Here is a 23776-nt window from a genome sequence, read left to right on the forward strand (position 1 = left end):
TAGTTTTAAAAAACTTAATTACAAGATGAAAGCTCTTATGAGCAATGCAGTTTCCTGTTGTGCTACCAGACAGGACGCAGCTTATTCAGCTGTTTTCCAGTTCCTGCCATAATACCTTGCTACCAAAGCCATGACACAGACACACAAAGTTTAACAAACAGGCAGGATGGAACAGAGGCACTCAGCATATCAACAACTCATTATCAACAACCTTGTTATGCTTCTTAACTAAAACAGGGTTTATTTAGGTTGACTATCAGAAAGAAGTTTTTTATTAGGAGGGTGGTGACACACTGACACATGCTGTCTGGAGAGGTGGTGGATGTCCCATCCCTGGAAACACTCAAGGTCAGGCTGGGTGGGGCCCTGAACCCTGATCTAGTTGAAGCTTATTGCAGGGAGTTGGACTAGATGGCCTTTAAAGGTCCCTGCCAACCTCAACCATTGACTCTATTTTAATTTTAGCTTTTCTACCTGTCCCTAACAAGCATGACTAAGAGCAAATGGTTGGAAAGTAAGAGCATCTCAAACTGCTGCACACTACTTGCAAAGCTGCCCTCATATGAGTGCACTCTGGGCCTTACTTCCATCTCATATTATGATTATGGTTATGGACAGACAGTCGTGCCTGCACAGCTTATGGACAGTTTAATACATGTGAAAAACAGGAGTCCAGCTACATCCAACAGGTTTAAGAACCCTGACCTGTACGAACACGTGAAACAATTGAGAAAAAAGGAGTATCAACCTAAACATGCAACTAAAAATTACATTTCCTAGATTTTCTTCTTTGCATAGGTATAGGTTTTTGTACATGACCTATTCACACAATAAATTCAGTTTTTAAAATAAACCTACCTTTTGTTCTTCCTGAGTTCCAAGCACATTCACAAAAATTCTACATATGGTACTGATACGGGCCTTTCTTATTTGTAAGGCAGATTCATAGCCAGCTGGAACAAACTCCAGAAAATACTGCAGCATGTGGCAAAAAGCAGTTTTCAGCTTTTCACACTGAAGGCACCCAAACACATCCCCTTCAAACCATGTGCAGAGCTTCTCTAGCAGCATATTCAAGTAGACAGGTTCAATAGTTTTGTAAGAATCTGCTTCAAAAGGCAGCAATGTCCTCACCAACAGTAAGAGTGGTTCTCCAAAGAGTTCTGATTCCTCAGTATCCATTTCAAGTGTGGATTGTAGAATTGCAAAAAAGACTGAGAAGAAAACACTGGCCGGCTGTTCTGGAGGTCCTCCTAAATGAATTAACTTCACTATAAACTTCATTGCCAAAGTTTTAACTTTTGGACTGCCATACTCTAACAGGGAGCAGCCTATCCCCCAGAGAATAATATCCTGTCTTACAAAAAAGATATCTGCAGCAATATTTGTCAGAATAGACATTAATACAACTTCCAAATATTCTACATTTGCCATACCCATCAGCTGTAATGGGGCCAGTCTTAAATATCCCACTTTGTCACTCATATTGCTGGAAAATCTCTGTACAGTCACTGGCCAGACCAGTCCATCTCCCCAGAGATGCTTCTGTGCATCTCTTTCATGCAAGATAATTAAGTCTTGAAAAAGATGCAGCAAGTCTTCAGTTAGTGCTTCAAAAATGGAGCCACTCTTCATTTTAAACAGAAAAAGTAAAGAGCAGATGACATCACAAATGTTCTTGTGCAATGTGTTGCAGTTTGGAGCTGCAGCAATACGAAGAAGCCTTGTTATGATCCAGTTACTAAATTCTAGGACAATAAAAGAGAATTTTTATTATTAAGATAAAAATTAAAATCTCCAGTTGAGAACCTCCCTAAGAGCAGATTGCTTACCACTAAAAGTAAACTCCTTGATATAAATGCTTGTAGGTTCAGTAAACAGAGTCTTCACTGGGATATTTATTCAGCAAATCCCATTAAAAAAGAGGAAAAGAGGGGGCAGAACATGGGGGTTGGGAATGGAGGACACACATTTTACACTGGTATTTCCAGACATTTTCCTCTGTTAAAAAAACACCCTCAAGCAATATAAGTACATGTACAGCATATCTCATCAACACCATATAATAATATATCTATGCAATGGTAATGAATAATGTCAAAGTCTGTCCTGAGAAATTTCCATTATAACAAGTGTTAATCCATTCAACAATATTCAAAGTCTATCATCATATTCACTCATAAATTTATAATGATGAACTTACATATCTGCCTTTTTCCCCTTTCTCTTCTTTTGGATGATCCCACTGTCTGCAAATTTAAATCCTAAAAATACCAAGCTTCAACATAACATTTTTAACAAACTCACCAATGCAACTGCATTTGGTTTCCTCCTGATTTCCATCCACATTTACAAACATAAGTGGGGAAGATTTCATGATATGTTGAATAAAATCAAGCAACATCACAGAACTTGGTTGTGAATCTGATTTCTTAATGAGTTCCAAGGCAACTTTAAAAAAATAAGACAATATTCAAATCAGCATGGCAATAAACCACTTCAAAAATTTTGTTCACACCTTATGAAGAATATTTTTAAAACATATATACAAATACTATGATATGGTATTAAACCTTTCAAATTATTTATTGTGAGTATATTTTTTAATCTATGAAGGTAATTGAGTGCAAATTGTAAGCCCTCTATGTGACTCCAAACTGTATAAAGTATAAATTACTCATTAAATATTACTAATCCCAAATGCATTAACATTCCGTTTAAATTCTATCCAGCTGTGTGTTGAGTGAAGAAAAGCAAATATTTAACATTTCCTGAGGTTTACAGTCTTGCTAGAGAAACAATGTTGAGAATTGTTTCAAACCTCCAGAACAGAAAAGGTTTTAAATGGCAAATTCAGTTTACTAAAGCAGAAAGTTTTACAAAACACTGGACCTATCTAATGCTGCTCCATTGAAACAGGTATTTGAATCATATCAGATTTATCCAGATCCCCCAGGGATCCTATCCAGTGTTAATACAAGAAGGAAACTATCTGAGATTCAGACAAGATTTCAGTTCTGAGACACATGTGAATATTAAGAATTGCAAGCTGTGTAACTCATCAACAGAGACATTCCACGGCACTCCTGCTTTTCACTGTTGGGAGCATTTGTATCCATACAACCCTGCAGCATTCACCCCTCCTTCCTTGGGCATGTGTGTGTATGGTTTATTTACATAGGGAACTTCACATCCCAATGGAAAATACTTCATCACTGGCTTTATTAAAAACTAAGTTATAAATGGTATTGTATTCAACTAAAGCTTTCTTTAGAGGTTCTTAACTTTTATTTTTGACAGGAATTACTTAAAAGTATAAAGCAGACAGTTTTAGATTATAGGAATGTAATGCTTACCAACGTCTACCTCTGTAAGAATTCTGTCAATGAACTGGCACAGTATTTGTCTTGGTTTCTGCACAACTGTGTTGTATTCCTCTGGACTAGCACTAAAATTAAAAAAATGATATTTTGATGTTACCAATTTTAAAGTACAAAATAATTACTTGGAAGTCTGTCTCAACAGCTTAATGTTAAACACTGATTTTCTCCTAGAAGTCTTGAAAAATAAATACAAATTGATTTCTTGGTGGTGTGTAGAGGTTTTGCGGAGAAGGTGAGGGGGAAAGTGTTGGAGTCAGTTTTCAATTTTCTTGTTTTAGTGACCGGCCTGTCGCTCAGCACTCAGGGATCGTAGGGTCACATTTTCAGTACACATTGTACCTCCGTACCCGCTTGCTGCCTACTGCAATGCAAATCTCCAGTGCTGGTGCTGCCATTAAAACTGCAGAGCCCGGCAATTCCAGCTCACGGGGCTCTCAGTGAGCACTCACAGCACACTCAGCCTCAGGCCGGGGCTCTGAGGCCCCCAGGCCGCTCCCGTCAGGATCTGCCAGGGCCACCGGCAGGGAGAGGGCCAGGCCCCGGCAGGTGGCGGGAGGAGAAGGCACCGGCTGAGGTGACGGCTCGGCCCGGCCGCAGGACACCTCGCACACCTCCTTCTCCCCTTCCCCGCCGCACACGCCGGGCGCGCCTCCCCCAGCGCAGCACAGCCCCGCACACACACGCCCTGCACGGCGGCCGCCGGGCCCGTCCTACCCGGCGAGCTCCCGCAGCGCGGGGATCATGGAGGCCATGCCCAGGCCCTGCTCCGCCATGGCGCCGCTTTGAATCGGGCGGCGCGGAGCGGGGCGGGCACGGCGGGACGGCGGCCGGCATGGCCCAAACCTCCTCCCCCGGCGCTGCTTGGCTTTAACCGCTTAGTCCCTGTACTCGGAGCGGTGGCTCCGGGTCGGTCCCTGATGGCTCCCGCGGACACCTCGCCGCCCCAGCGGGGCTCTGCTGCACGGACAGGTAACACCCAGCCGGTCCGGCAGCGGCACTGAGCGACCACCCGGGCCGCAGCGGGCGCCTGATGGAGTACGGGCGGGGGTCCAGGGGATGGGCGAAAGGAAGCGCCACAGGGTAGAGAGTGGCTTGGGCGAGGAGGGGCGGTAGGGAGGAAACTTCGGTGCTAAGGGAGCGCCCAGTGCAACTCCCTCTCTGCCCGCCGCGTCCCGGCGCAGGCGGGAAGCACCTGGGAGTCAGGTGTGGGACAGCCCCGCCGAGCGCGGCCTCGAGCGGCCCGGCCCGCCCCCGGCACCGCCCCGCCCGCCCGGGCCGGCCCCGCGGCAGCAGGTGGCGGCGGGACTGGCGGGGCGCTGGCGCTGCGGGACGGGCTGCGGGCAGGTGGGCAGTGAGCGGGACCGGGGGCCGCCTCTCGGGTGCTGCTGTGTCCGGAGCGAGCGGGGCCGGGGCGAGCGGCGAGCGGAGCCGGCGGGAGGGCGCGTTCGGCAGGTGAGCGGGCTCACCGCACAGGTAGCGGTGAGCAGCATGTGTAAGATACAGACTTTCTTTTTTGTTATTGTTGTTACTTTCTGAGCATATGTTGCTTTACATTGTGTTTCTTTTGCAAACGTTTACGTGTGCTAAGTACGGAAGGCGTTGATGGGATCCCCGAAGGGACGCAATCAGCGCTGAGCGGGAGCGTGCGGCCCCAATCGGGCAGCGAGTCCCGCGCGTTCGGGAGAATAAAGGATAAAACAGGGGGTCACGGGCAGGTGTGACCGCAGAGAGAGCACGCGAGGGGACACTCCACCCTGAGCTTTGTTTCTGTCAGTAGGAGCTCCGGCTCTTTCTGTATTTGTTTATGAACTTCGCTTAGCGTTCTTTCTGGGTTGAAATAAAATCCTCTTGGAGGATAATTCTGATGCCTGTTTCCACTGTGCTAGGGTTGTCGCTTGCATGTAAAACAACCCACGTGTCTTTCAATTACTTGAACCATTTCAGATGAATGCTCTCGGGAACCTATTGCTAATATTTCATTCAGAGATGGTTGGTTTTGTCCTGCAAAATACATGTTTGTCATTTCAATGAAATTCTGCTGACCTTTTAAAGGCTGGTAACTTGGCAAGGACCTAAAATACTTTAAGAAACTTTATGAAACTGGGTTTGGTCTTAGTTTGTTTTTCAGCATATATTGCAATGTTTTCTACCAGCTGACTTAATAAGATGTTAGTCCTTCTGGAGCCATTCATAGAGAAAAAGCAGGAACCATGTAGCTATATGTGGTTTGTTAAGTAGAACTTTAATGCTTAAGAAAGACCAAGTAAATCTGGGTTTTGTTATCAGTGTTGTTTTGAACACAAAATTTTCTAGACTATTTCAATTTAAATTATCTGTTATTGTGAGAACAATGTTCTGAGTGTAAATTTCCAAGACTGAAATGACAGTCACACTAAGGAAGGTTTAAACTGTACTGCTTGCCAGTTTGATGTAAACTCCTGTGTCATCCCTGAGAGAACGGGATACTGTTGGTATGTTAGGAAGTTCAGGAAGACTCTGTTATCCTAAAAAATAAGCTTAAGTATACTGAATCATAGGGTGATTGTTTTTGCTGATAAAACATAGGTGTGGCACATAAAATGCCTAATTTTAAAAAGTGCTTTTGCATGGGAATCTCTGGAGTTAACAGTGAGATCATATTAGTATAGTTATTGTAGAAATGCTTTTATTTGTCACAGGTAGAATGCTACATAAATTTCTTGTGCAGTTTCTGTGAGCATTTACTGAGCATGTAATTCAGGCTTTCTTTTGTTTTGTAGTAAGTACTTCTAACAAAACAGCAGAGAGATCTTCTGCTCCCCATTTTTCAGCTGGGAATTTTACTTCCCAGTTGCAAAGCCCCATCTACTGACTTCTCACCATACCATCATATTTCCCCACCTACCTTGGTGTTGGAAGACTCCACAAGAGAGTGCCCATAGCAACTTCACTGGGCTGTGCAGATGTAAGGAGTGTCACTCACACACCCTAGTGTTTCATAGACCCTCCAGGGAAGCAGCACCTGAAACACCTGCCTTCATTTCTTGCTTTTCTTAAGCACAGGATAAGCATCTCCTTGTTTCTTTCTCATGTCATTGTGTTGCACTTTTATGTCTCTTGGCCCCAAGGAGAGGAGCAGACAAGTTAGCATGCATTTAAAGAGAGTGGCTATTGCTAATGAAGATAGTGTGCCTGGAGACTTTTCTCCTCCAATGCAGCTGATTCATGTTGGTGAAAGGAATCTGAGATGAGCAGAGAGCCCAGCTTGCAGAACTCGGGTCAGGGGAAGAAATTCATGCAGATAGGTACAACCAAGTGTCAAATTCAGTGTATATAGCACTACCAAGATTTCTGCCAAAGCTGCTGTTACTTTTTTTTACTCTTTCTTTTTTTTTCTGCTCTTCTCCCTACTTAAGCAGTCCTCTCACTGTATATAGTTGCATGATTCTTCCACACTCAGACCTCTCTCTTTCTCGGCTTTCATTATTTATTTATTTACCACATGCCTCTGCAGGACATTGTACTTATTGTAAGGCACTGAGTGACTTTGCATTGGACCAGCAGGTCTGAGAGGACATGAGCATGTTAATTGTATTTTTATTCCACCTGTTTTTTAATCCTGAGGCATAATTACTGTTCTGGGGGCTCATGTGCTCTGGGGATGTCTGTGAGCTGTTCCCTGAACTGCATTCAGTCTCAGCTGTCCTGCAGGCGGATGAAGGGAGTGTAGGTGCAGATGTGTGTTCCTTGGGCAGACAGAAGGAGTGCATGGAAGTGCAGGTGTGTGTTCCTTGGGCAGACAGAAGGAGTGCATGGAAGTGCAGGTGTGTGTTCCTGTTCCTTGGTGCCTTCAGGAGCTGAGACCTCTCAAGCTGATAGTGGTGCTGAGGGGAAATGCAGCTGAGATGGTGCCTGGGGCTCCTGGGAGCTGCACTAGGGAGCTTCACTAGGTGCCAGGATGTGCTTATGGCTCCGCATCTGCAGGAACACCAAGAGGCTGTGAGTGCTCCAAGCCACATTTCCCTGTGCAGTCATGCAGGTGCCTGACCTTTGGACACAGGGCACTGCTCCTCTGCACTGCAAGAATGTGGATTTCAGCACTCAAGGCTTTTATCTCTGCCTCTATTGCTTAGTCAACTGGGCTGGAATGAAGTGACACAGATTAAAATGATGTCACCCTGAATGTTCGTTTGATGATTAAACAAAAGAGTAAAAAATGGAAACAGTAAATGGTGGTAAGGACAACAGGTGAGCCAGAAACCTAAAAGCAGATTATGTACATCCAGCTAAGCAAAAACTAACAGGTACAAGAGAGGAAAAAAGTGGAAACAAAAAACATATAACACTAAAATCTATTTGACTTATAATCCTAACAGGTCCTAGTCCTGCAAGCCCTTATTCATGTTTTTTTCTATGAACAAGCCTACTAATATACTACTGATAATGTAAAATACAGTATTTAGTAACTTGGAGAAATGGCATATTAGATTATACATTCCTTTGGAACCTAGTTTTATTATTTCTATAGTAGCAATTACTGTTTTTTGTTTATCTGCAACTGCTACTTTTAAAAATAGTTGCCTGTATTTTTTTTCGTACTTGTTTCTTGCTTCCCAGTATTTCTAGAAGAAATACTATTCTTGAGGCTAGTAGCTGTGGAGGAATCTCAGAGATGTATTTACTACCAGTATCAGTGTACATCATCAAGAGTTTTTGACTTGATAATTTTTGAATGAGAGTTAAAATTCCTGGAATATATTTTCCTAAAGAAAAAAATACAGAATCTGGAATTTACTCTTTTAAAAAAACTTGTAGCCAAAGTGATGCTTAAACATCCCTTAGTGAAGTCTAAAACTCTGTACTGGTCATGCTAGGAGAAAATTGTGCAGTGTGCATTTAAAATGTCACTTAAAACTACATTTGAGAATTCTAACTGTTGAAATTGTGTAGGTTCTTTTATTCTAATCTTTATTCAATGAAAATCTGAAAAACTGTACCAGCTACCATTGCTCCAGTTTTCATAGGAGGAAGTTGTTGTTTTCTGAGAGATTTATTAGAAGCTATAATTTTCCATCTGATTCTGTGTTCTGTACTGATAAAAACTGGAATAGAGTTTATGTATGGGAATATTGATAAAAGTTCTGCTAAATGTTCACTTTCCCCATTGCAATGCTTACTATAAAAATCAGTGCAATGGAAGAGGGAGAAGGGGAATTCATATTCTTTGTTCTTTTTCCATCCTATTTTGGAAAGCAAATAAATCTATATGCAGTGGAGCACTAATTATCACTTTTTTGTTCCTTGGTATTTTCCCAGTACTTAGAGCTTCTGCTGCTCTGTGAGGGTTTTGTCAGTAGAATAGTCATCAGCTTAACAGCCTGCTGTATGGAAATACCTGAAGTGAAAATTATAAGCATAGTCTTACATGTAAGACTTCATATGAAGTCTCAGTGTAATGTTCCACTTTTTATTGCAGTAATTAATTAAATAAAATGCTTTGTAGCATTCATCATGATGTCTGAAATACCTCACATCCATGATAACTGTTTCCATAAAAGCTCCAAAAGTCACCAGGTCTACGTAAACAGATTAAATAAATGTAGGACGGGACTACCAGCAAGTAACAGAATCTGTCCAACAAACAACTCTCCCTGGGCAAGGCTCCACTGTACTGTGGCAGAGAATAAGGAAGCAATAAATTGTAAATGTAGTTCTGGCAAAAGATACTGAGCTGAGCAACTGCAATTGCTGTTCAGCCTACAGCCTGGCTTTGAGGACTTGTGTGGAAGGTGTTGCCTTCTTAGCTCATTTTCAGCCTGACATTCAAGGAGCAAACAGTCAGCTGGTGGTGGTGGTGTGATTTGTAAAGCAATATTAACAATGAAAATAGCAATTGACATTGGTCAGATCAATATGGATCAGGAATTCCAGGTTACTGACAGAACCCATTCTGCATTACTGCTCTCTTTATTAAGGTTTTTAATCATTGCTGTTGCTAAATCTTTCAAAAAGGGCTTGAAACAGAAACAGTAAAGATGGTTTCTCTATTGTCTGATGTATAACATTTGTGATAAAATATACTAATTGCATTATTTCAGCTTTGATTGATCTGATCAAATGCAGGGAATGCTAAGTGTTAGCCATGGCTTTATTATTTACATGGTTATTTTGCTACTTCAAAATGTAACCTGCTGAACACCTAGGTTTTTATGTGGAGGTGTGTACTTGGTTACTGCTCTTACATACAGGTGTCCAAGGAGAATAAAGGTACTGCATCACAATAGCTCATCAGAGAGACTGGTATTGCTAAGCCTCAGAAATAAATTATGCATAAAGCAAAATGTGTGCTTCTCCATGCATGCTTTTGGTGGGAAAAGGATTATCAACCCACTTTCAGGGCTCTCTTGGCAGATGTTTCCTTAATAATAATAGTCACTAGAGAGAAAAAAAAGAGTTGGATCCACTATTTCCCACTTTTGTTCAATTAGTGTATTCATCCTTTCATCTTGTTAATAATCAGTGCTTGAATAGACTGATTAAAAACACTGACATGCAGAAAAGCTGAAATACTGTGTCATATGTTCTCAGCAAGATTTATTTATTTAAATGCGATTTCAAGAGTTTGTTTCTGTTGAAGGTTCAAGACCCACTTGTTTCTTTCAAACCAGGTGTTCTGATAGCTTTTCTTTTCCAGAATTTTTATAGTTTGGAATGTTTTTGTCTTGCTGATTTATCAAGCTCTTCTTCTAACTCCACATCTCCTCCCATTGTGTTTGTACATGCCCCACTGCTTCTCTTTGCACTAATTTATCACCTTATAACAAAGAGAAATGTAATTCTTTCTTTCATAGCCTAAAGGTAAGGCAGTGTAAAATAGTATGAAGTTACAATTTTCCATTGGGCTGATTATTTTACTCTAGTCCTTCCAAGCTTGATTCGTAGAATCAAGATATATTTAGTTGAAGCTAGTAAGAATTTCCTCCTCCCTTTTCAGACAATATGATGTATTCAATGTGAAATAACTGAGTATAAAGATATATTTCATTTTACTTATCATCACCCTTATCAGCCACTTACTTGTGGCTGTGTATTTAATTGTATGGGGTAGAATATTCTTCATATCCCAAATTACAAAGTATTAGAAGCACATAAATTTAGATTTTTATCAAAAAATTCTTTTTTTAAAAAAGAGAGTTAGTTACCATTTAAATAATACCAAAAATTTACTCTTATTTAGAAGAGTTAGTTGTCACTTGCTTGATGTTGCATATGGAGGTAACTACTTCACTAGTGCAAGCCCTATTGGACAAATTCTTCTAAAAGCTGATATCTTGTTCATCTTAATTATTGACACTTGTATATCTTTGATTTCTCAAAAGATATTCCATTATTCTGCTATTACCAGAGATTTAAAAAGTAATTAAAACCAATGTATGCACTCCTTAAAATTTCCAGAATCTTTGACCATTTTGCTTGAAACTCAAACCCGACATTGGCCTCTTTACCATGGCAAGGTGTTTTGGTCAGCTCCTACCAAAGCTGCTCCCAAGAGAAGCTTGGCAGCAGCACAGGACTTGTTTTTTGTCATGCCAGAGCAAATCCCCACTTCTGGCACTCCTGTTGTGTTTGTTTTCATAAGGTGCTTGTACCCTGACATGGCAGCCCTTGTGCTGTGTGAAGACAACTACTGGGTCAGGCACTCTGGGCTTTTTAGTGAGCTTCTGTCTGATAGACTGACTGCCTGGGGGAAAGTAGAAATTAGCTATAATAATGGAACACATATTTTGGTTGCATTCCAAAATTTCTTTGTGCTTTCCCTCTTGAATTTTTTTTTGTGTGGTAAATCTGTGGAACAGTCCCTTCTGCCATATAGTTTATTCTTTAAGCTGCCATTCTGCATTTTCCTAAGTAAATTAGGATGGAGGCATTTAAACTCAATGGGATTATTCGATATCAGCCCTCCCCAAGGAAATCAGCATATGTTGGATGAGTGTTTGACCAGAGTCAGTGTGCCACCTAAGAAGTGCTTCATTAAAATGTCACTTCAGTTGTGCTGCTTCCCACTGGACTCCTCACCCAGCAGGAGACAGACCAGCAATAGGGGAAAGCTTGGGTGGGTAAGCATGGTACTGACTTGCTGAGTGACAGTAACAGCACAATGAATATTTCTGTGTCACGTTTAGATACTTAAAAACAGGGATTTAAATATAGGGTAGTGTTTAATGTTCGAGAGCATTAATTTTGGAGACTTAGAAATATGAGTTATTTTTCATAAATTGCCATCATGTAAAGTGACAGTAAACAATGTGACAGAGTTACTGAGGTTTTATGAAGGTCAGCAGGAGTAGGATGATTCCTTTGGTGTAGATTTGTAGCTAATTTAAAATCCAAACCATATCCGTTAAAGTATTATGTGAAATAAAATGCGTATTTTATATGATCTCCTCCAAAGACGTTTTGTCCTTGTGAAAGAGCTGATTTAACAACAAACTGATTTATCTGTTGATCATCTTATCATCAAAGAGTCACTTTTTAGCTCTGGATTTCGTTTGCCAAATATTGAAAATCTGCTCTCAAAGCCTGAGCAAGTGTTATGACTGCAGAATGGTGTAAGAAATTTAACATTTTCCCTTGAAAGTGTCAGTTTGGAAAGGCTCTGGTCTGTAATCTGGCAGTTTGGAATCTCACTGCAGGCTGGGAGTAAACAATTGTCACTTAATGTGGGACATCTTAAAATGGCTAACACAAAACAAATGTGAATACACATAATTATATTTAAGAATACTCAGTGTTTCAGCAAAGAGGCTCATTACAAAGGTGATCCAGCTTACAGTATTTTCTGTGTTGTAGGTATTGTTCCTTTTAGCAAGTACATACTAGATAACTGTATAGATACAATTATATTGGACTTTACCTTATGGGTCTTCAGGTAATTAATTTTAAAGCAGCAAATAATTTTTTTAACTATTATTTTTTGTTTTGTAAAGGTTTTTATAACCTAACATTGATTGGTAAGATGATTTTTTTTCATTATACTTATAAAAAGGAAACAAAACCTCTAATTAACAAAAATCATGAACGCTTTTATGCATTGTTTTCCAACAGATTAATAAAATGTTAGATTTTCATTGTTTTAGTAGAAATGCCTGGATATATCTTTTGTTTAAACTTTTTTTAAACAAACTCATTACTTTGTTGCATAACTGCAATGTATGGTTTAATGCTTAGGGATGTCTGCTCCTGTTGCAAGCTCAAACTATCAAAAATGATAAATTGTTGTAACCCAAGATTTTGATAGGTTTATTGTTTTTAATTTTGATTTCTAATATTTGCAGAAAAGATGGCAAAGTTCTCACCAAAGCATCAGAAATAGTTTTCATTAAAGAAAATAAAGTTATCTCCTAATCATAGGAATCCTAAGGCTGAGATTTTGGATAATTTAGTTACAAAAAAATGTGCTCAGGAATTTTTCATCTACAAAACATGATTAAAAATGACAGTTGGCAACGACAACTGTAGATGTTTTATTCTGGCCTAATTATTAAGAACTACAGCACCAGCAAATGAGCTTCCTGTGTGCCCCAGATAGTCTTCTAGTTTAGAAGTTATGAACAATACTCTATTTAGCATTAGTTACTCAGATTTACTAATGTGCTCCTTTTATCCTCAGCACTTGGGCAAACATAGCTCCTTAAAGCCAAGAGCTGGCAAACAGGTAGCACTGGGGCATCTGTGGCTCTGCACGTTGAAATGCTGCCAGTTGCTTTGGCCATGTGTTGTGGAGGACCCTCCTTTTCCCTCTAGCTGGACCAATGAAAAAAGAAACCCAAAAATAACCTATGAATTTTCCATGACAGAAAATCCTGGCTTGCTTGCAGTATAGTAGCTGATCAGTCTAATCTAATAATCTTTTGAACCATGAGGAGCTGAAGGAGGCATTAGTGGGTGTCAGAAGGCCATACTGCCATCTGACAATTCATGAAATCTGGGAAATATTGTGGCACCACACATCTATTCAGTACAACCTGCAATTAGCCAGAGTGTGGAGAATATGTGGCTGTAAATTCAACTGCTAAGGGCAGAATGAATGCATTTCTACTGTTACTCTTAATGATATTCATGTGATTAACTTCTGGGGTGACCTTAAAGCTAAGTTCATTAGTCAGAGTTAGCCTGTGTCTCTCTGTTGGAGTTTTACTATTTGTAGCAAGCTGAGGTTTCCTACTTCAGCTACCAAGGAGCAGGCAGAGGGCAGGATAAAGGCAGTTTTGTGGAGTGTTTCAGTTGTGCTGTGTAACACCTCCCTCCTCTCTGCCTCTCAGGCTGTTTGTTCATTGCTCATAGTTCTGCTCTTCCAGTTACCTCGTAACTAAATGTTATCTTCATGCTCAGAGAAGAGAAAAATGGTTCATAATATTCTAGCTGGCTTAAGAAAAAGATCCTTTTCTGAAGTTATGAATGCCATAGAAGGCTAAAGCCTATTCCTCAGCAAAAAATAGGAAATACAGTATGTCTTGCCTCCAGAGTGGCACTGAACCTGGAAGAAACAGAGGCTTGGGACAAACACTGACAGCCTTGCAAAAGATCAGTGACATTGTAACAGATTAAACAGGCGAAGGTGAGTACACTTTGATTGGAGTAGACAGAATGAAAAATCCAGCAAAGTCTCAAAAACTGTGAAGCTCTTAACTTATCTGTAATTTGGCACAGTTTGTGGAGTTGAGAAAATACACGAGAATCTGTTTAATTCTAAAACAAATTTCAAGTCTTTCCAGTTACTGCAAAGCAGGGCTTAAAAAGTTAATCTGATAATAATGTGAAGTATTTGAAAATTGAAGACAGGTGTTATTCCATATTTCATGTGGGTTTTAGTTGTTTAGGGTCTAATGTGTAGGGGTTTTTTGGAAAAGTTATTTTTGTAATCCCGACTGTTGCTTCTCATTAGCTTTTCTGTTTAGTAATTAACTAGCAGTGCTATAGTTTATTAAGGAAGTTTATTATTTAAAGAATAATTAAAGCATAAACTTCGACCTATGAATCTTATTTGAGAGGACTGGGATACCCAAAAAGTCCTACTGTCAAATGAGGGTTCTGTCAACACATGAGCTCTGAGGATGAGGTTTTTATTGATCCAGCTATTTCAATTTCAGAATTTCAGGATGTTTTCCAACTGAAATGTCCTTTAAAAATAATGCAGCTTATATTTGTCATGGTAGTTGCATGCTAACAAAAGCTGCATGTACCTAAACCTAGACAGAGAAAGAAAGAGATTAAGTATCATTTGCTGGTGTGTCTTTTAACTCTCTCTTTTGGTGTTGTAAACTTGATATGTAATGTCAGCCTAGGCACAAAAGAGTGACTTGAGGACGGAGTTCCTGAATGAACTTGCTTTTAGTAGTGTAGCCTTTCCATTTATATTTTAGTGTAGTTTGCTCTGATGGAATGTCACAGAAGCACCAGGTTTGGACTTAAAAAATAATTATGTTCTTCAGAGCAGTTACTGGTAATCAAAGAGGTTTTATGAGTAAACTCATAAAATTTTCTCTATGTGTTGGTGCTCTTTCCTTCTAACATGTATTTGCATGCTGAAACTGCTGTGATGCTTTGACCTTTGTAGGAATTAGTTTTGCCACAATTCCTTTGTTTGGCTGCTGTAGTTTTGGTTCAGCCTGTATTTTTTCCTTGCTTTTGGTCTCAGCATCTGAGGTAGAAGCTTCCAGTGTTAATTGGAAAGCCTGATCCTTGCCACCTGTGGCCCTCCAGAGAGAGGGCACTTTCCTGGTCACTGTGGGTGCATGCAGAAGTGATGCACGAGCAAAGATACAAAGATATGGGGACAAGGTTGGTGAGGCAAGGGAAGCCTTTGGAACAGGAGGAGTGGGAAAGGTGCTTGATAGGAGCTTGAACAAGTTCCCCAGGAAGGAGGGTCTAGCACGTTTGTGAGGGAAGCCAAATGATGAGTCAGCATAGGACATAGGTTTCAGTATAATAAACTGATACTTGGAGAGTAACACATTGGAGAAGTTAAATTATATTGATGGTGAGAAGAGATAAGAATTTGTCAGATAAATGAACCAATACGTTATATTGATTGAATTTTCTATTCAAAGCTCAGTCAAATGTGTCTTGGACCATTGTAAACATTTTGCTGTTTACACAGGTAAAGAAGTTTCTTGTACCAATCCAATTTAATTCTGTTACTTCCTTGCTAATTAATTTGAATGTATTTCTGAAGTCATGAATTGTTTAAATACATTGCCCTGTGTGAAATGGAAAAACAGGAGTTTTGCTTTCAGAACGATGCCTTTAAATGTGTAATTCAAAACTCCAACTTCAGATTCTTGGATAAAAAGATGAGGTGGTGAGGTTGCTTCACTTTTGTTAGCATTATTTTTTGGGTTATAGTGGGCAGTTTAAGTAGTGTTCTTGATCTAAGAAAAACCTGTTAATGACTAACAAAAATGAAGTTTTTAATTGAAAATATAGGTGACTTTAAAGACAAATAGGAGTAGGCTATATATAGTTATATATCAGAAACACAGAGATGAAAATGGATCTCTCAAGCGTAAGCCACACAGCAGAAATGGGCAGCAAGTTTTATACCAGGATTTGTGAATTTCCTTTGTAAGGACTAGTTTTAACTGTGTCAGTAAAAGGTAAAAAATATTCTAGACTCTGGACAATAAGGTAGGAGCAAAGCAACAGTAAAATGATTTCATTAGGAAGGTTAGAACCACACCCACAAAGGTCACACGTACTACAAACCTAGTGGTTTCTACAAATGTCCATTTTCCAATAGGCTTCAGGAGACACTTGTTAGAGGATTTGCTCAACAAATGGAAGGTGTCCTGAGTGATCTTGAGTCCTCCAAGAGAATTCTCTAGTCCCACTTCTCACACTGTTTCTGCCCGTTGTTTCCTGTCCTTGTGTTGCAACTGTGTGTCATTAACAGCATGTAGATACTGTTGCTGGATGCAATACTTCCTTATTGGAAAATCAAAATATCATTATGTCTATGACATTCTGTGTTATGAACTATGAAACTGAGACATTGAGTGTTTACACTAGCACTTGTATTTCCATGGCAGCACCAAACAAGAACTGCTTCTGTCTCTCTTGGAAGGAGATTTCAATTGCATTTTCAATTGCAAATAAGTGTACTTATTTGTTTCCAAAGTTTTTCATTACTTTATTTGTGAGATGATTATTAGAGATTCTGAAAATCCGTACAGTTGAAGCTGTTGGAATGCAATTGAGCAGGATGTCCTCTATGGCACAGTAACTAATCTCCTTTAGGCCAGCTGTGAGGCTTGATAGGATGTTCCAGAGCTGAACTGCTTTAGGTTGGTGGCACACCTTCCAAGCTTCTGATGTCAGCCAGGCATTTAAACTTGTGTTTCCAAACTGTTTGCCTTCCAAGTGAGAGGCTCAAACTTCTTGAAACCGACCTAACAGGACCATCCTTTTCTACTGTAGACTGCAGTAACTCAATTCCTGTTTATTCTATTTCATAAGCTGCTTTTATTCACAATGAATTCTGAAAACACTTTTTAGTGGAAACAGTCATATTGGTGGATAGTTGGTATGTTTATGTTAAAAATTAAGTTCTTATCCCTTTTGTGTTCCTTTTATTGACTAAATATTTGCATTGTTGTGAATGAAAACCATGAAAGATGCTGAGATAGCATAAAAGGTAATTAAGATTTATGGTAAGAGTGTATTCAGGTTCTTCCTACACTTGCATTTTCCTTTTGTCAGTACTTCTCCTGACATAATTTGGATACCAGCTACATGCTGTAATTGAACTTTCACCAAGCTAAAGGCTGTCCATAATAAAAGTGAGAGTAAGTACCACTCTAGCAGATTCACTCTACCCAACTTTTACTTTGGGTCAGAGTTTTTTGAATCCAACCATGTTAAAAAATCTGTAGGGAAACTTTATTTTTGTTCCTTAATTTGCTGCTGTATTATGGCACAGGTTTATTATTTTGTATTGAATACTTTGATTCTCTACTCCATAATTTATTGCAAAGGTAATATATTTAAATTACATAAAATATGAAGATTGTTAAGATACTGAATCTTGACATTTTCATCACAGAAAACATAAATCTTGTCTCAAAAGTAGAATTATTTTGCTTCAGATTAAGGGGTACATTGTTTTTGTAGACATTCTGATCTTGTGTTCTAAAAAACAGAAGTGTTGTGTCTTATCAAGAGATGTGTAAGAAAAATCTTGTTTCTGTTTTCCTAATACTGATTTTCCTGGTGTTTTCAAGTCCTAAAGAAAAGCTGCTTGTTGCATGGAAGCAGCTTTGTTTATGTATTTGCCTGGAAATGGTTTGCTATCAGGTAGGGAGCCTTGGACACACTGTATTACAGAAATAAAAAATTTAACTCCTTTGCTGTTCTGTTACTTGCTGAAGAATGTGGTAACTTGTGTGCACAGCTCTTCAGGGCTGATGTTATTGACTTGTGTCACCTCAGTGTCCCAGTTTCACAGAGAATGTCACTATTTCAGATTTGCTCTTGAGGACAATACTCACAGCTCTGTTCTGGAAGCAGGTGAAACTTGTAGAAATGTTTAAAAAACAACTAATTAACCAAAGCAGAATGGGTCACATGTGATCTGAGATAATCCATTTGGTCAAATTCAGCCCAAAATGTTGGTGTAGCTAAACTGTAAAGAGGTTAGGTTTGCAGGACATTGCATGAAAGGTTTTTCCATGAACCCAGTGTGCAACAGCCATTTTTCAAAATTACTTGCCTGTGAGTGGTATAGGGATAGGTAAGGTTTCTGTTATGTATTTTATTTGGAGTGCTGAATGCAACAACACAAAGCACAGGCAGTTTGAGATCCTCTTGAATGATGCATGCAAAGGAAACTGCATGAAACTGATACTGTTGATAAATTTGCATGGCTAGTCTGTACACCCAGTGGCCAAATGAGCCTGGAGGCATTTTGTTTGATGAAAAGGTATCTTACTGAAGTGAGCTTTTATCTGCCTTATAAGAGAGTTGCTCTTAATCCTGACCTAAGCCTCATGAAATTGTTCTGTACTTACACCACAGTAAGTGAACTCATCAGGCCCATGATCAGTCTAATAATCAAATATCTCAGCGTGTTTTACTTCTTATTCATACAGGTTTATCTTAAAGGCATAGAGGAAATGTTGATTCTCTTACTGACCATAGTTACTGTACTATGTTGAATAAATTCCCAAGGAGTGAGTAATTAACTTCAGTGTACATCTAGTCCTCCTTTCATGACACACATGTTTTGTAGACACAAAATTTATCACTGTGGCTGGTTTGATAGCCTTACTTTAGCAAAGGTCAGTGAAGCTAAAAATACTATTTTTCCCTCTTAAATTGTACCTTGTTCACTGTGTAATGTCATTCCTAAAAGACTGAGGAAAATTCAATGGATTATTGTTTATATGTTGAATATTGGTTTATATATTTCTTCATTGTTATCCTCTAACTTCTAGTTATTAAATACTTTTGATCCTCATAAATATATCCAGTCATGTTTATAAGCCTAGGCTGAGAAATATAATTTCGGAGTGTTCCAGGTTGTGAAGCTTCAGACTGACTGTGTCATATTGGAAGAACATTGCTCTTCATACTCCTCTGCTAATAACTGTAATTGATACCATAATTATACCCATCTCTTCTTTCAAAAATTCCCCATGTGCTTGCAATACCTTATATATATATACACACATACATATATATGCATGTATATATATATATTGTATCTAAATATGTGTGTATATTGCTAATTACTTTGACCTTTTGGTGCTCTCTTTGCTGCATTTAGGGTGGATCTCTGTTTTTATTTTTTTTTTCTTTATGATGCCAGTGCTCATCAGTCTACAGGTGTGTTAGATTAGTTCTTTCTGAACCAATTAGAGAGCTGGCCACACCTGAGATACTGAGTCCAGTTTTGATTTCTGCTGCAAAGAAAGATGTGGACAGGCTGAAGAGGGCCCAGAGAAGGGCCACAAAGATGATCAGAGGACTGGAAGCTGCCATAAAAGGAAAGACTGAGAGAACTGGATTCGTTCAGCCTTGGGAAAAGAAGGTTTAGGAGAGACCTTATCACCATGTTGCCGTATTTAAAGGTGGTTACTCCCTTTTAAAAGAAGTCACATGGAAAAGAGGAGGGGTAGTATCTCCAGGTTGCTCCTGGGGACACTCATTTGGTCACAAGACAATTTTTTGCTGAGAGGAAGTCAGCCATTGGAATAATCTCCCCAGGGTAGTGGTGCATTCCCTAATATTGGACACCTCTAAGATTTGGCTGCTGGACCATCTTGTCCAGAGAGTGCTTTTGCCAAGCAAGGTGGGACTGGCTGATTCTTGCTGTGCCTCCCAACCTGGCATTCTGTGATTCTGTGACTGTTCCACAGTGAAGGCTTCTTTCACTTTGCATACCAGACAGTGCAGTTCTTTCCTCATGATGTCTCCTCCAGCCTTACTGGTGATACAGAAAAGATAAGTTATCTTTCCATACCCTGTACCAGGGCAAGCAACAATAACAATAAAATTATAAAGCCACTGAACTCTAGTGATTATTCATTTTGTCATAAAGATTGAGACTTATCACAATAAGATAAAAAAATACCTTTTCCTAATTTAATTCAGATTAATCACCACTGCTGTTTTATTGCAGACCACCAGTGCAACCCCTAAAACAATTTGTGCTTTCGTGTTATTAAAGGATCGATTCAGTTGGCCCCTAATCATCTTTTTACTTGAAGGACAAGAATAATCTTGGCATAAGGAAGTTCTTTCAGTCTAAGATGAGTTGGGGTAGGGAAACCCAAAAATAAACAGAACAAACAAACCTGGGTAGTTTTAGCTTCTTGAAAAACATTGGAAACCTCTGTGTGTGTGTGTTCATATCAAGCCAACATTCTGAATGTCAGTTCCATTGCTCAAATCTTTATTATATGCAGATATTTCCAGTAATTTTTAATTAGCATTTCCTCTTTCCTTACTGTCTAAAAGGAATATGTGATGCATATTCTTATTTTAAAGTTTCTTTTGTGTGTCTTATACCTTACAATGCATTATTTTCTCACTGAGACTGGACAGAACTCCTAGTTTATTAAAAGACACTAATAGTGCTTGAAAGCTATCCTGTTCTCATCACATTGACCTAAAGAGTCCTGGATAACTAACACAGGAATACTACAGGTTAAACTGTGTTTTGTGGGGATTTTTTCCCATTAAAATCTGTAGCAGATTCAAAGGCAAATAAGAGGAGAATTTTCATGTTTTGTAATTATAGATAGTACAAAGTAATAACCAGCTGGTTGTTGATATAAAAGCACAACCTGTATATGCAAATGATGCTCTCTTGGCTGTAATTAGAGACAAGAGCTTTAAGAATGATGCAGCAATAGGCAGTATTTGCAGCAGGGATGGAGGAGGTGTGTCCCTGATGCAGACAAAAAGAGCAGCAACAAAAGAAAATAGGCTCTCGAGTCAGCATTCTAAACTCCATTGTCACTGCAGTGGCAGCTGCATGTGGAAATGAGGCAAACAGAATTTGAAATGAAGAACTGGAAAAGAAATTGCCACTTGCCTGCATGGATGGAGACAACTATTGGGCCTGATTGCCAATTAACTGCTCTGTTTTTTCTGACAGCTTTGATAACAGGTCAGAAATGTGGCAGGAGCTCTCTTTGACCTACTCCATCCTTTGTGGTTGCTCAGCCATAGATACTCCTCTGCACACAAAGAAATACCACAGTGGTACCAACAGTAGTTTGTATCTGTCTTATGTTGGATGTGGATGATTTCCAGCAGTGTCCAGTGGATTATCTTTAGATTGAAAAAGCCTTCCAGGCATAGGAAGCGGGCTAGGACTACATAAATATTGTCAGTTCATACTAAGCACATTTTCAAGGACTAAAAAAAGGATCGAGGGTACTTCATCAGCATTAAAACAGTATTTGTATTTGTACCTACCCTGTCCTGGAGCAGCAGGAAATGGTTTGTTGTAGGTGGAGACTACAGAAAATCTAAGTGTCATATGAACATCCTCAGAGTACAGAGAAATGTTCTCTGGAAATGAATATACCTTTGAACAGGTAGTCACAGTTCCAAGACCCAGATACTTCTGGAGGCTAAATCTTGTCAGAATTGCCTGTGCCCTGAGTCATCTTGGGTGGTGATGAGTCTGGGAGTGCAGGGTATTTATTAGCTTAGATAGAAGGTCCCTGTTTGTGGACTGGAATTGTCTGTAATGTCTGACTAGTTAAGGTGTTGTCTCTGAGTGTTCAAGCTCTGACTCTCCTGAATGCCAGAACCATGATTGCAGCACTTCTGCCATAATTTACCCTGTCAGGATATCATAGGCTATTTAAGGCTGTCTCTTTAGAGCAGTTATTAGCTTTCTTTTTCTGCTTCATTCAAAAACAGATGTTTCTACTGTGTAACTGAAATAATCAACGTCTTTGGAAATCAAAGATTGCTATTTTATTAAATAGAATATGCTGGAAAATCTGAATTATCAATTATAAAAGGAGTGAAACTAATTTTATGCAACTTTGCAGAAATGTATAAGATCTGAGTCATGATAATGGTAGTTAACTTCAATGGTGCCTGCAAAAGTGATGGTGTCTTTTATACTTGCATAGCTAAATATTTCACTTATGATTTGTCATGCCATTTCTGTATTTCAGATGAGTGTAATCTGTTTGGTTTTTGGGTTTTTTTTAGATTTAGAGCCATTTAAATTTCCTTTGTAATTTACATTTAAATGGTTTATTTTTTTCATAAATTTTTCCACAGTTCATTATTTCTTGAATTGTCACATCAGGTTCCCAATGAAGGTACTTGCACTTCCAGAGATATCTGTGTGAAGGGTTATTTCTTCTGAACATATATTTTAATTTCTTTTCTTTTGATTATGGGCACTGGTTCATGCTATTAGTAAGCTTAGCAAAACTGGTAAGAAGGATTTTAGTACTTAAATAAGATCTAGTGACATGAAGGAAAAAGACTTAACTTGCCACCCACACTCAAGGCCATATCCTGTGTGACCCACAGGAGCAGTCCCAGTGAAGACACAGAAAATACTAACCCAAGTAAAGTAGGCAAGATCTATTTAAAACAACCCACTGTTGTTTAAGAACAATGTTTATACAGCATTGTGGGAGAAAAATTTTCCACAAAAGGTGGGGAAGCTAAAGTACAGCCTTTCCTAAGGGCATCCAGCATGATTCGTGCTAAAACTGATTGTTGAAGTCAGGTTTCCTCTTCTAGAGTCTTGTCCAGTGGGTAACAGCCCTGTTCTGCTGGTATGCACGATTTCTGGGGAAGAAGCAGCTGCATTTAGCAGACCAGAATATATTTATTGTGAGCTTGGTCATTCCAGGAATGTATTTTTTCTTGCTCTAAAGCAAAAGCACTAAACCAGAAGGAAAACTTGGGCAAGTTTAGAACAACTTTGATGAAAATATTTGTGTGAGGTGGATTTTTGTCACTTTTGGCTTATATAGTAAATGCAAAGATGAAACTTGGACATTTAGGACAGGCACAACCCCTCCTGCAGCAGCCTGTGCTCCCTCTGTCTCCAGCCAGGTGCACTCAGTGCAGGCAGGGCTGTGCTGCCCTGGGCTTGCCTTGTGTGTGCCAGTGGCACTGCACGGTGGAAAATGACAAATACAAGTATAAACTTGGGTGTGGAGACAATGCATGGGGCTTCTTTACAAAGCTGCACTTACTGCCAATAAATCTGAATCATCCTGTTGTAGTAAGGCTTTGATAAGAGGCAAAATCTTTGATAGAAGTTTACCAACTCCTATGAAGGTGCCTTCAGTTTTGTTCTGCTTTGCTAAGAGGTCAGTAAAGAAAGGCTCCCAGTGAGACTCCAGTCTTTGCTCAGTAAAAGCCTTCATTCAGCTCTTTGGCAGTGTTAGGAGACAGCAGGGTGTCAGAAGAGTGGTAGAGTTCAGCTGGTGGTACCTCCTGGAGTCTTGGAAAGGCTCCCTGGTGTTCTCTGACAGGTTGTGGGCAGGTCCTTGGAAGTGCCCCACTGAGGTTGATGTTGTGTAAATGTTGGAGTGCTCAGTGCTTTGCAGGGCTAGATTCCAGTGCTAAGCACTGCTTGGCAATGATACTGCATCTCACTAAGAAATTAATATTTCCAGAAATTTTTTTTGAAGTATGAGAAGATTTTAATGCTAGAAAACCACTTAAGCAGTGGAGGAAGGTTGTTGGCCAGTGTTTATTCTATGCAAATGAAAACATCAAATGTATGTAAACAGGGGCTGCTGCTGTGAATTTTCACTTACTCTTGCAGTGAAAAGAATTTCTGTAGGTATCTGGTGTACTTTAAAGTGTTGTTTGTAACATTTTAAGTGTGTCAGACCTGGACATGTCATTCAGGTCTGGTG

The 23776-nt window shown here is 39.5% G+C and overlaps 2 protein-coding genes across 6 annotated transcripts in view; one reads left to right on the forward strand and one right to left on the reverse strand.

Moving 5' to 3' along the window:
* The window catches only part of ATR (ATR serine/threonine kinase), a 39969-nt gene extending 35441 nt beyond the window's left edge, over nucleotides 1-4528 (reverse strand). For 2 of the 3 annotated variants that reach the window (XM_064720742.1, XM_064720741.1), the window contains exons 1-4: nucleotides 4098-4528; nucleotides 3357-3448; nucleotides 2308-2451; nucleotides 859-1748 (exon numbers count right to left, since the gene is read on the reverse strand). In XM_064720742.1, the coding sequence (XP_064576812.1) occupies nucleotides 859-1748; nucleotides 2308-2451; nucleotides 3357-3448; nucleotides 4098-4156 (1185 nt within the window). In that variant the 5' untranslated portion in view covers nucleotides 4157-4528. Of the gene's footprint in view, nucleotides 1-858; nucleotides 1749-2307; nucleotides 2452-3356; nucleotides 3449-4097 lie in introns of those variants that run through there. The other variant, XM_064720743.1, reaches the window with a different exon arrangement.
* PLS1 (plastin 1) overlaps nucleotides 3982-23776 on the forward strand; it is a 41594-nt gene continuing 21799 nt past the window's right edge. The window contains exon 1 of one of the 3 annotated variants that reach the window (XM_064720744.1): nucleotides 3982-4352. The gene's annotated coding sequence lies outside the window, so the exon portion shown is untranslated. Of the gene's footprint in view, nucleotides 4353-4701; nucleotides 4836-13937; nucleotides 13981-23776 lie in introns of those variants that run through there. The other 2 variants (XM_064720745.1, XM_064720746.1) reach the window with 2 other exon arrangements.

This window comes from Zonotrichia leucophrys, chromosome 9 (assembly GCF_028769735.1).
Source record: "Zonotrichia leucophrys gambelii isolate GWCS_2022_RI chromosome 9, RI_Zleu_2.0, whole genome shotgun sequence".
Taxonomy (NCBI): Eukaryota; Metazoa; Chordata; class Aves; order Passeriformes; family Passerellidae; genus Zonotrichia; species Zonotrichia leucophrys.